Source organism: Acipenser ruthenus, chromosome 44 (assembly GCF_902713425.1).
Source record: "Acipenser ruthenus chromosome 44, fAciRut3.2 maternal haplotype, whole genome shotgun sequence".
Lineage (NCBI taxonomy): Eukaryota > Metazoa > Chordata > Actinopteri > Acipenseriformes > Acipenseridae > Acipenser > Acipenser ruthenus.
In genome coordinates this window covers 1,076,337-1,089,332 of record NC_081232.1, presented here as the reverse complement: position 1 = coordinate 1,089,332, position 12,996 = coordinate 1,076,337, and the positions used below count along the sequence as shown (strand labels likewise).

Here is a 12,996-nt window from a genome sequence, read left to right as displayed (position 1 = left end):
CTCTGGACATACATTAATATATTTACACATATCTTCAAATATTTAGCAGGCATATCCCAAAGTATTGGTTGGTGGTCATCTTCGAATTGAAAGGTAACTAAGTTGGTATATAAAAGTTTCACAAGATGTTTACAGTAGTGTAGGCCTATGTCTTGGACAAGGGGTGGTTGTTTGTGTTAAATGAATCAGATACTACCATTGCGGTTTTTTCTGCTTTTTAAAATGTTAAGTTACGTAAAATATTAAGATAATTAAACACAGATCAACAAAGAAAATAGAAACAAAACAAGTGTTGACTCTCTGACTGCAACAGAACCTACAATGTTGCAAACTCCACTCGTAATTTTATTTCAAAGCAATATCAATTTAACTGTATAATTCCATATATTGTCTTTATCACTGAAACATACCTATCCTTACACCAGGGCCCATGACGGTTCTCGGTGGGCTGTACGGCAGCGAGTTTTCGGTAGGTGGCGCCAGCGTGTAACAGGCTAGCTGCTACAATGTTATATTCTCTGCTCTCGAGAAACTGAAAATAATAACACGGAAGTACATAGTCCTTGTGTGTGAGAGGAGACACGACTGCAGTTCCAGGGCTGAATTCGTTCACATGCTGTGCTCAGTTTAATCAACAACTATTCGTGTTCAAGACGATTGCTGATAGTTCTGTAAAGATAACAGCAGACTGCGAGGTTTCCAATATAGACAGTCTTCCCCGGAGCATAAGAAAAGCCGCTGTGTTTGTATTAATGGAAGAGGCGAGAGTGAGACCCGTCTGTGAAATGAAAGAAGAGATGGATATCTGCGCATCCTCCGCGTCTCTCCTTGAGGAAGAACTCGCCTCTGCTATCGAGCCTGCAGTGAAAGCGGCTGTGCTGAGCGTCATGTCTGCGTTAGCAAAGTTCGTGGACAGTAAATGTGCAGTTTTCAATCTCAGACTGGACGAAAGAGACCAAGAATTTGAAAGCGTGAGATTGCGATTGGAAATAGCAGAGAGCGAGTTGAAAGCAATGCGGGACCGAGAATACACGAACACTGGAGATAAGAACTTCACACAATCTCTCACGAACACCAATGAACAATACTGCGGGGTTGACATTGATGTCATTCATGTCCCTGAGCTGCAGCAGGAAGAGCACAGATTGGTCCACACGAGGACAGCGGAATGGAGACACACAGTGGAAGGTAAGCAGATATTTAATATAGCCGCATTGTTTTCTTCAGGAATGGGATAAACTGCTGGCAGCAGCCTTTAGGGGATTCTTACTGGTACTGTAATAAGAAACCTCGTACAGACTGCTGCCTGTATCCTATTGGCGCGACTCTCTCGTCCATATAATACTGCTGCACTTGCACTCGGTACTCTTGGGAAGCAGTAGATAAAGAGGGCTGCACTGAACTGAGTGTCTCTTGTGCTGTAATTCTTTCAGTGCGAGGATGTGTTTTATTACCATGATGTGGGACATAAAGCAAGCTGCCAAACTGAAATAAAACATTTCTTCAAACATGCTAATCACATTATTGAATGGTATTGTATCTAATTAAGACTGTAATTCTGTTAGTAATTGTATGTTTGTATGGTAATACAATAATGGAATATTGTTTAGAGGCAACACTTAATCACACATTCTTGTGTAAGACAAGGAGATGACAGTAGTGGTGTTAACATTGCCTAGGAAGAGCTTTCTAGTAGCAGCAAGTAAAACACGTGAAGCTGTTTCTGATGACAAAGGCATGTTAGTCGACAATTATGACAGGTTACTAGATGTGCAATCTAGAATGAACACAGTTTATGATGTAGATTTTACAGTGTTTCACTCTTCTCTCTGACACAGGTCCTGTAGAGAGAAATGCTCTCCCTCATGCTGAGGAAGGGTCGAAGACAGAATCAGTTCCCATTCAAGAGGAGCTCTTTGACCAAGAATGGTGCAGGAGTCCAAAGCAGGCTACAGAGCTGACATCTATTGATGGGGAGGATGAGACACATGCACTAGATCCTGTCCACATTAATGAAGAGATCCGTGAAATTGAACCGGTCATCATTAAAGAGGAGGTTCTTGAACTTGAATCTGACCCCATTGAAGAGGGGTGTTCTGACCACTTTGAAAGACAGCAGCAAATTCACATGGGACAGAAACTGCATCTCTGTACTGTTTGTGGGAAGAGTCTCAGTACATCAACAGAGCTGAAAAGACACCACCGAATTCACACAGGAGAAAGACCGTACTGTTGCACTGAATGTGGAAAGAGTTTCAATACCTCTACAGATCTGAAAAGACACCATCGCATTCACACAGGAGAGAAGCCGTATTCCTGCACTCAGTGTGAGAAGAGTTTCAAACGGTTACACCATCTTAAATCACACCAGCGAATTCACTATCGAAAGAAACCTGTTTCACTGTAGTGGGTGTGAAAAGAGTTTCACTCAGTTAGTAAGTCTGACGTCACACCTTCGGGTTCATAAGGGGAGCAGTCAACTCACTGCACTCAATATGAGAGATGTTATTTTCGAAGTGGAGAGTTTATAAGACCCAGAGATGCAATTGAACTTTTTGATCCTTTTGTCAAAATGAATTTGTCTTCTGACCCCCAATTGTCTGCTAAGTTATTAAAATGTAAATCCTGGGAATGACTGATTTTTTGCATGAGTGTATACTATAGTTTCATAAATAGAAGCTTCATTTAATTCATACTTACACAGCCTATCTGTCAGATTCCTGTCGTTCAACACTGCAGAGATCAAAAAGCTCAATCACAGAATTAAAAGCCCCATTAATATATATATATATATATATATATATATATATATATATATATATATATATATATATATTGTATTTCTGAATTAATAGCCAATCATCTCCTTGTTAAAAATTGGCAAAGGTTTCAATGTTCAAGCAGTCTCAGGAGTGCTGTGGTGCCCCATTTTGTTTCGGAATGTATAATGACTTGTGTTCGGGCTTTTTTGACCTAGTTTGTCACACTCTTGCCCCTTGCTCTCTAAATATCTTTGTATCCCTGAATTGATCATTACTAGCAATGCAGAATGACTGTGTGGGACAATTGGTCTTCATTTTACCCCAAAACATGTTTCTGTAATGGCGACAGCCAATTCATGATCAATTTTCATAAATTGAACGGTCATAACATTTAAAAAATCTTACATTTCACGATTTCAGCTGTTTAATTTTTTAATTTCATGGTGATGTAACAAAGTATAAAGATTTAGTTAAAAAAACAGCAAAACATAAACATTTAAAGCCCTGAAGTTATTCATTGAAATTTAATATAAATTGAAATTTAGAGGATCGCTCTATGATTGTTGCGGTTTTGTTATTATTTTTTTTAAAAACTGTTCTGGTTTTACATGTCATTATATGAAACAGTAACTCATAAAGTATTCTGGAATGCATTAACAGGTCACACTGTTTACTTAAATACAGGGGTTGAATGTGAGCTGTCTCTGTGGTGTAAATGCCTGTCCCTATTTAGAAACAGCTCTCTCTGCATCCACTGAGTTTGTTGGAATTGACAGACAGCGCCGAGCTAGCCCGGGCAAAGGATAGGTTGATCTGTTTCCAGTCGCGAGGGTGAGCAATGGCCCACACGGCGGTCGTGACAGATCATCTGGCGAGGCTGGGTCTCACCATCAACGATGCGAAGAGTCGGCTTACACCGGTGCAGTGCACGACGTACTTGGGGCTCCGGCTGGACTCAAGTACGATGCGCGAATACCTGTCGCACTACAGACTTGCAGCTATCCAGAGTTGCCTCTGGATGAACAGGAATCGCAGGGTAGAAACAAGGATCGCAGGTCACCCTCCTATTGTGCCAGAAACTATTGGGTCTGATGGCGCAGCAATATCGGCCATTCAGCTGGGTCTGTTTCGCATGCGCCCGCTATAAGCGTGGCTCAATGCGTTCCACCTAAATCCCAAACGCGACAGACACTGTCAGCTGAGACTTTTAACTAGAGGTACCGGGAATATGACTGCACGCCCAAAGGTTCAGGGGCTGTGCCACGGCAAGTAACGTTACTGTTACTTGTAGTGCATGCAGTCTGTTACTTTTGCCCTACTGTAAACAGCGATTGCCCGTTCTCAGCAAGACTGCATAATTGAAAAGCTTATTTTAAGTTTACACTATGATGTAGCCTACTGTATTATTAGCCTCCTATTTCTATATGCTTCTGGGTGTATTGCTGCCCTGTTTATAATATATCAGGCTCACGATAAAACGCGTTTGATTTTATAACATTTGTGCTTTTTTTTCTGCGGGGCACGCTATATTGTGGTTTTATAAAGGAGCCCCCCCCCTCCACCGTACACACACCCCCTCACCCCCTCCCCCTCACTGCACTGTGCTAACGCTAATCTGTTTTGCCCTGAAAAGCGATCTCCGTTCATCATTTGAAAACACTGTATCTCAATTACTGTATTTTGCTGCCATCAAGAAGAAATAACTACTGCACAGAGTAAGTGCAAGATTTCGTTTTAATGTTGGAGAGAATTAAAATAAATACATAAATACATGCATAAATACATACATACATACATACATAAATAAAAAAATAAATAAATTAATAAATTAATTAATTAATTAATTAATTAATTAACTAATTAAATTAAATTAAATTAAATTAAATTAAATTAAATTAAATTAAATTAAATTAATAAATAAATAAATAAAACCTGCTAGTCTTGCTCGCATACATTTAATGTTTTACAGTATGTGTCTTGCGGCTCTCGGCTTTATGAACACTTTGGAATGCGGCTCGTAGGGTCAGGAAGTTTGGCCACCCCTGCTATACAGGTTTATATGGTACCTGTGGGAGGTATTCGGTAGGCGGCGCCAGCGCTGTAACAGACAGGCTGCTACAATGTTACAGCGTCTGTTATAATAACACGGAAGTACACAGTCCCTGTGTCTGGGTGGAGAAACATGGCTACCGCAGTTTAGAGCTGAACTCGTTCACATGCTGTGCTCAGTTTAATCAACAACTATTCGTGTTCAACACGATCGCTGATAGTTCTGTAAAGATAACAGCAGACTGCGAGATTTCCAGTATAGACAGTCTTCACCAGAGCATAAGAAAAGCCGCTGTGTTTGTATTAATGGAAGAGGCGAGAGTGAGACGCGTCTCTGAAATGAAAGAAGAGATGGATATCTGCGCATCCTCCGCGTCTCTCCTTGAGGAAGAACTCGCCTCTGCTATCGAGCCTGCAGTGAAAGCGGCTGTGCTGAGCGTCATGTCTGCGTTAGCAAAGTTCGTGGACAGTAAATGTGCAGTTTTCAATCTCAGACTGGACGAAAGAGACCAAGAATTTGAAAGCGTGAGATTGCGATTGGAAATAGCGGAGAGCGAGTTGAAATCAATCCGAGACGGAGAATACACGAACACTGGCGAGAAAAACTTCACCCAATCTCTCACAAACACTGACACACAATACCACAGGAGCGACAGTATTATTGCTCAGGGGCTGTCGGCGCGGATTTTCTCCACTCTTCCAGTTCAGCCAGTCAGGGATCCGGTGCCTGCAGTCCACACCGCACTGAAAAACTCCCGGGTTTTAATCCAGGAGGATGGAAGCTATTCCGAGCAGGACCTGCTGATGCGAGGTGATGACTCTGAACAGAGAGACCACACAAGCACAGCGGGGTGGAGAAGAGCACTGAAAGGTAAGGAGATCATATTTCAATCGATCAGCACAGATTCACAAATAGGCTTTTGCCCCATAATTGCTAATATCTTGGTATCTTTGAATAGCTTATTTTCTCCTCTTTTAGTATATTCAAAGAATATAACGATAAAGCCTTCTCACAAGTGCAGTGGTGGCCCACAATTTTTAAAATGCCGATACGTGCCTGTGAAAATCGACTCTACAGTCATGAGTGTTTGACATTGTCATGCGAATACATCGTGAAACAGCAAAAGAACGTCCTTTGGTCAGCGCGACTTTAACGGCAGGGTCAATCGCTTTCTCACTATAAAAAATAGCTGTGAAAACCCATGTAAACCGGATAAGGAATCGAAAACATTTACTACTTTAACACTAGAACCGCCATGGTTATACTCTTACCTACAATCGCTGACGACAGTCATTATCACGGTACATTTTAAACATCATCAATAGTAAAATGAAAGACAAACTATCGGATACACCAATGAAAACTTTTATTGAAGCACATCATATCAAACATCTGCACAGCTGAAACATTGTATTTAAATGAACAATTAAACATAAAAAGGTTTATTTTCTAACTTACCACATACAAAGCACTACTTCAGAAAATGAAAAACTATAATAAAATAAACATATCCTGATGTAACTATCACTATTTAATCATATCCTGATGTAACTATCACTATTATCTGCTGTATTATTGAATTGTGGTTTGTCACACTTGTACTTTGCTTGAACAAAAGTTATTGTATTTCTTGCTCTTATTGTATTACTTGTATTGTAACACTTGAAATGTATTTGCTTACGATTGTAAGTCGCCCTGGATAAGGGCGTCTGCTAAGAAATAAATAATAATAATAATATATGTACATACAAAACTGTAAAAACAAAAGTCATTTTTAATCTAAACCAAAAGTAACATGATTTTCTTGTGTGTGTGTGTGTGTGTGTGTGTGTCACTCGCAGCACTGAATCCAGGTTGAGCTGCTGCAGCCTGCTGCTTTGCAGTTTTCTGATCGAAATGTTTCTGCTGAAGCGCTGTGGCTAGCATCAAGATGAAATCTCTCCTACTGATATTTTCCCCGGTGCATTCCTTGTACAAAACGAAGGAATTGATGGCTGCCAGGTCCAGTAGAATATTGTAGGTTATATTCAAAATAAAAACATGCATTGTACAAGGTGGTTCTAGTGTTAAGGAAATGTAACTTTTAGATGTTACACACACACACACACACACACACACAAATAGAAATTCATAGTAAAACTTGTATTTAGTAGAAATGATATTTTATATAGAATTGTGTGTGTGTTGGAAAGGTAACAAGACAAACAAGTAGCTAATGTGTGCTGTAATTCAGAATGTGCACGACAACACGTGAATTAATTTCTCTTGTGAAATGTTTTTGTCTTCATGGCAACACTCTCCTCACGATATTCAGAGTCGTTCCTTTCCTATTTAGTAAGCAGACACGGACATTTAAATATCCCCTCTCTTAAATGACTATGAATTGAGTAATCTGCATTGGCACAACTGATTTTTTTCCTAAATCAGAACTGCAGAGCAACGCATTTCCTGAAAAGTACAGCAAATAGGTTGTGATGAAAGCTGTCATGACTTGTGCATGTAAACACCGCCAATGTCGACCCAGGGAACTTTTTGCACCTGAAAAAAGAAACAAGGACCAGGGGTCACAAATGGAGATTAGATAAAGGGGCATTCAGAACAGAAAATAGGAGGCACTTTTTTACACAGAGAATTGTGAGGGTATGGAACCATCTCGCCAGTAATGTTGTTGAAGCTGACACCCTGGGATCCTTCAAGAAGCTGCTTGATGAGATTCTGGGATCAATAAGCTATTATTATTATTATTATTATTATTATTATTATTATTATTATTATTATTATTATTATTATTTATTTCTTAGCAGACGCCATTATCCAGGGCGACTTACAATCGTAAGCAAATACATTTCAAGTGTTAAAATACAAGTAATACAATAAGAGCAAGAAATACAATAACTTTTGTTCAAGCAAAAAGCTGCTAACAACCAAATGAGCAAGATGGGCTGAAAGGCCTCTACTCGTTTCTAAACCTTTTTATGTTCTTCTTATGTTCTTAAGTGCTGTGGTGCCCCATTTTTTAATAATATATAATGACTTACGGTGATGTATTTATTACCTAGTTTATCACTCTAGCCCCTTGCTCACTAAATATCTTGGCATCCCTGAATAGATCATTACTAGGAATGCAGATTGACTGTGTGGGACAATTGTTCTTCATTTTACCCCAAAACATGCTTCTGTAATGATGACAGCCAAGAATACCATCTTGCAGAACTCCTTATAATGAAGAAATTGTTGTCTGCCAGCACTGTATAATGTATTTAAATACAGATATTGCAAACACCTACATTATGTAGTCGTCGAGTTACTGATATGTACCAAATATACCTCAGTGTGGCACGCTGTTGACTGTTTATATTACATGTAGGAAGCTTGGTGGTCCAGTGGTTAAAGGAGAGGGCTTGTTACAAAGAGGTTCTGTGTGTGACCCTGAGCAAGTCACTTAACCTCCTTGTATTACAGATGTATTTGTGCAGAGGTGAATTCATGGGAATCATGTTATATAGAATTTGAAAAAGGAAAACTGCTGTGTAGCAAAAGGAGCAAAATCAAAAAGAAAAAGGGACTGCAGGTACACAAAAAATGTGAATAATTGATTTAAAAAACAATTCTATCAGGACGTTTCGGACTGCAAGTCCTTCGGCTGGATAGAAAAGACAATGCTGTAATCAAGCTGGTATTAAAAATACACTCACAGTACATCCTTCAGATGAGACGTAAAAACGAGGTCCTGTTGTAAGTGACTCTGCAGCAGTTGTGAAGCATAATTTACCTAGTCTAAATGACTGATTATTATTATTATTATTATTATTATTATTATTATTATTATTATTATTATTATTATTATTATTATTTCTTAGCAATCACCCTTATTATAATCATTATTGTTAACCATACAATTCTTAACTATAGCATTAGTGCTCCAGGCCTATGGCATTATAGATTCTAAATAGAATAAAACGGTTCTGTAATACACCTTATTTTTTAAACTCAACTTGTTTAATTTGCTTCTAAAAACTGCACTGGGAAAGGGGTGATTTATTTCAATTCAGGGAATCCAAGTGTGACAGCTACTACATTATTGGAAAGGACAGTAGTATTGTAATGGAAAGAAATAATAAACGCCCCCCCCAAAAAAGAATGAAAGGTCGAGCACGTTATAATCCTTACACCATTTAAAAAACGGAACTGTCAACAATATCAGCTGCATGGTTAACTAAAGTGCACAAGACAGAACTCTAAACTGTGGACTAAAACCTAGGAATTATAACAAAACTCGAACATGACTGTGGGGCAGTGTGGTTTAAACACTTCTAAAAGGTTACATTGTGTTACACTGTGTTCCAATTTAAAAATCAGGCGCCAAGACGAAAACAAAAGACAAACAGCAGCAGAACAGCGCCAAACCAGAAACAGCGGGAAGGGTATGATACAGCCAATCGGAGACAGGCAAATAAATTTCTGCACGCCCTCATCCACTGTGACGTCTTTAACATTCTAACAAGTATTGCACCGTTTTGTCCAATCACGAATGAGTCGGTGTGTATAAAAGAGCAGGAGAGCAGATGCGCATTTATTGTTTTTCTAAACTACAGTGAAAATGTCTGGAAGAGGAAAGACCGGCGGTAAAGCCCGTGCTAAGGCAAAGACGCGTTCTTCTAGGGCAGGACTGCAGTTCCCAGTCGGCCGTGTCCACAGGCTGCTGCGGAAGGGAAACTATGCTCAGCGTGTCGGCGCTGGAGCCCCGGTCTATCTGGCTGCTGTGCTCGAGTATTTGACGGCTGAAATCCTGGAGCTGGCCGGGAACGCCGCCCGGGACAACAAGAAAACCAGAATCATCCCGCGTCACCTGCAGCTCGCTGTCCGCAACGACGAGGAGCTCAACAAGCTGATGGGAGGCGTCACCATCGCTCAGGGCGGAGTGCTGCCCAACATCCAGGCTGTGCTGCTGCCCAAGAAAACCGAGAAGCCAGCCAAGAAGTAAATCACTCGGACGCCACTTTTAAGATCTTCTAAAACCTCAAAGGCTCTTTTAAGAGCCACCCACTTTTTCTATGAAAACGCATCGAATCTGTTTCTTGTATGAACAATATTAAACAATGAATTGCAGCAGTTAACAGTGTGTGTGTGGTAGTGCAGCGTTACCATGTATCTGTTCGGAACGATATCAAACACAGGCTTTGCCACAGCAGGTGTTGCTGACATTCACCACATCAATGCCATGTTCCTTAGAAGGAAACACTGACACACAAATAATGTACTGGTTTAATTTGTTTCACTTGGAGCTACTTTAAAATACACTTCCAGCTGAGAAATAGTTATTTAATCTGTTTCTGTTCAGTCAATGTGCGAGTAATACCAAGTCGTGAGAATTGCAACAATGAATACTTTCTGTGAGTACAGCGTTACAGTATCTCTTTATCGCTACATCAAACACATACCCGCCGCAGTGTACAGCGCGTGTTGCTGTCATTCCCCACATAATCACCACGTTCCTTACAAGGAGACAGTACGATACAATATCAATTTAGAGGTTTGCTTTGTCTGATTGAGCTACGTTGAAATATGCTTCCAGCTGGAAATGCACCCCACCATAAAATTGCATCAGGAAATTCTATTTTATGTTTGTTTAACTTCGTATTATTATTATTATTATTATTATTATTAATTCGTATATTTTTTAAAAGGGGCTATTTTTTATTTATGTGTTTTAAATTATTGCTTGTCTATTATTGAGCGTTTTTTTCGTTTTCGTTTTAAAAACAGCCTGCTTAATTTGAATGGAATGTATTTCTTAATACTGGGGTCTAGTAATATGTTCCTGAATGACTACATTTTTTTTTTTTAAAAAAGGCGCCAACAGCTCGGAAACAATGACTGCTTAACAGAATGCGCGCAGAATTCAAATGTTCCAATCAATCATTGAGAATCTGGAATATAACCAATGAGGAAAATAAACCCGCCCTAATGTGTCACAGCCTATCAGGACTGCTCAGTTCCTCTATATAGTCTCTGGTGTCGGCTGCGTGTATTATTTTGTACAGTTTTTCATACTGTGTACAAGAGTTTGAAGATGGCACGAACCAAGCAGACCGCTCGTAAGTCCACCGGTGGAAAGGCTCCCAGGAAGCAGCTCGCTACCAAGGCTGCGCGAAAGAGCGCTCCCGCTACCGGCGGCGTGAAGAAACCTCACCGCTACAGGCCTGGGACTGTGGCTCTGAGGGAGATCCGCCGCTATCAGAAATCCACCGAGCTGCTGATCCGCAAGCTGCCCTTCCAGCGGCTGGTCAGAGAAATCGCTCAGGATTTCAAGACCGACCTGCGCTTCCAGAGTTCCGCTGTTATGGCGCTGCAAGAGGCTAGTGAGGCTTACCTGGTCGGGCTCTTTGAGGACACCAACCTGTGTGCCATTCACGCCAAGAGAGTCACCATCATGCCCAAAGACATCCAGCTGGCCCGCCGCATCCGTGGAGAACGCGCTTAAACTGCAAAACCCTTAAAACAGCGAAACCCAAAGGCTCTTTTCAGAGCCACCCACTTCTCTGAAAGTGTTATATTCCAGTAGCTTTAAATAAACGTATATCAACCAATCAATGTTTATGTTATATAACGCCTTTCATAACGGACCACCATCACAAAGCGCTTTACAAGATACAGTAACAAAAAGAAAATCCAGAATACTTTCAAATAGACATGCATACATGATATACAGTTTTAAAAAAGCAGAAAATACTGTTAAAAATGCACAGCACAGAAACAAGGATTTGACATCCGATACAAAACGAACATCGTTAATATCCCAAAGCAATTTAATCGTGTTTATACTTAATCAGGTAGCGATTGGTTTACTCTAATATTAACTATTAAAAGCTGCGTGCTGAAACATCACAGGAGTGCCACGTTTATTATGTATATAAGGAAAATCTGCTCTCTTTAGAAAGATGTGTTGGCTCTGAAAAGAGCCTTTGGGTTCATTGTTACATCGTCGCTTTAACTGCTCACTTCTTTTTAGGAGCCGCCTTCTTCGCTGCGGGTTTAGCTGCCTTGGTCACCTTTTTAGGTTTAGGCGCTGCCTTCGCTTTCTTCGGGCTCTTCTTTACGACCTTTTTAGGCTTGGCAGCCGCTTTCTTCGGGCTCTTGGGCGCCTTCTTTACAGCTTTCGGTTTCTTCGCTTTCGTAGGAGTCTTCTTGGGTGTCGCTGCTTTCTTTGCCGAAACCTTTTTCGTTGTTTTCTTGACAACCGCTTTCTTTGCCGCTGGTTTCTTGGGAGCTGCCTTCTTCTTGGCCGCCTTCTCCTTGGCTTCAGCCGCCTGTTTATTGAGCTTGACGGAGCCCGAGGCGCCGGTGCCCTTGGTCTGTAGCAGGGTCTCCTTGGTCACCAGGCTCTTGAGGGCTCTATTGACGAGGGAGTTGTTCTTCTCCACATCGTAACCGCCGGCCTGCAGGATCTTCTTGAGCGCCGCCACGGACAGCCCGCTGCGCTCCTTGGAGGCAGACACAGCCTTGACGATGAGCTCCGACACGCTGGGACCCGATTTCTTGGGCTTGGCCGCTGTCTTCTTCTTGGGAGCTTTAGCCGGAGCAGGAGCGGCTGGTGCTGGAGCAGTTTCTGCCATTTCTAATAGTTCAAGACCGAGAAAACTAACGCGTAATGCCGAACTGTTTTGTGTCTCAGAGAATGTGAGCAGAAAGGCGGAGAGCGGAACTTATCCACTTGATGAGAACCGTGTAGACTCAACTGACTCTCAGGCTACCCGCTCATTATGAAAGCGTCCTGTCTTGTGTTTTCTACCCGCACAAAATATACAATTTGATATTGAAATAGGAACAAATAAACACAAACAATCGAGCGGATCAAAAGAGAAGGGTTGAGTTTACAATATAACTTATTCTTTAACCAAGAACTTTACTGCATTTTTAATTGATGTGACCAAAGCTGCAGTATCCTCCAGCGATACCAAACTGCTCGCTCAGTACTTCGCTATATTTTATTTATATACCATGACGAATTTAAGTTTTAAAGTAACTGTGTGATTGGTTTCACAAACGAGAAGTCTAGTCAAACACAAATTAATAAGTTTGAAGCGTGAGGTTTGTAAAACTGGACGTTTAATCACCTTTATGTGAGGCGCGATTAACACACTGCAGCACGCACTGCCGGAACATCCCATTGTAATCGATCGG

At 40.9% G+C, this 12,996-nt stretch overlaps 4 protein-coding genes across 4 annotated transcripts; 3 read left to right on the top strand and 1 right to left on the bottom strand.

Moving 5' to 3' along the window:
* The first annotated feature begins 503 nt into the window (after nt 1–503).
* Nucleotides 504–2,628, top strand: LOC117398893 (zinc finger and SCAN domain-containing protein 12-like). Its single transcript, XM_033997992.3, has 2 exons — nt 504–1,188; nt 1,839–2,628. Exons 1-2 carry the CDS (start codon nt 753–755, stop codon nt 2,405–2,407), a joined length of 1,005 nt encoding a protein of 334 aa, XP_033853883.3. The 5' UTR covers nt 504–752; the 3' UTR covers nt 2,408–2,628.
* A 2,297-nt stretch (nt 2,629–4,925) lies between these two features.
* On the top strand, nt 4,926–9,924 carry LOC117398935 (uncharacterized). The gene is made up of 2 exons (XM_059012422.1): nt 4,926–5,682; nt 9,408–9,924. The coding sequence occupies exons 1-2, from the start codon at nt 5,118–5,120 to the stop codon at nt 9,794–9,796; spliced, it is 954 nt and encodes a 317-aa protein (XP_058868405.1). The 5' UTR covers nt 4,926–5,117; the 3' UTR covers nt 9,797–9,924.
* Nucleotides 9,925–10,838: 914 nt separating this feature from the next.
* LOC117398951 (histone H3) lies at nt 10,839–11,347 on the top strand. Its single transcript, XM_034914487.2, has one exon. It carries the CDS (start codon nt 10,886–10,888, stop codon nt 11,294–11,296), a length of 411 nt encoding a protein of 136 aa, XP_034770378.1. The 5' UTR covers nt 10,839–10,885; the 3' UTR covers nt 11,297–11,347.
* A 409-nt stretch (nt 11,348–11,756) lies between these two features.
* LOC117967178 (histone H1-like) lies at nt 11,757–12,510 on the bottom strand. The gene has a single exon (XM_034914481.2). The coding sequence runs from the start codon at nt 12,426–12,428 to the stop codon at nt 11,811–11,813; it is 618 nt and encodes a 205-aa protein (XP_034770372.2). The 5' UTR covers nt 12,429–12,510; the 3' UTR covers nt 11,757–11,810.
* Between the last annotated feature and the right edge of the window lie 486 nt (nt 12,511–12,996).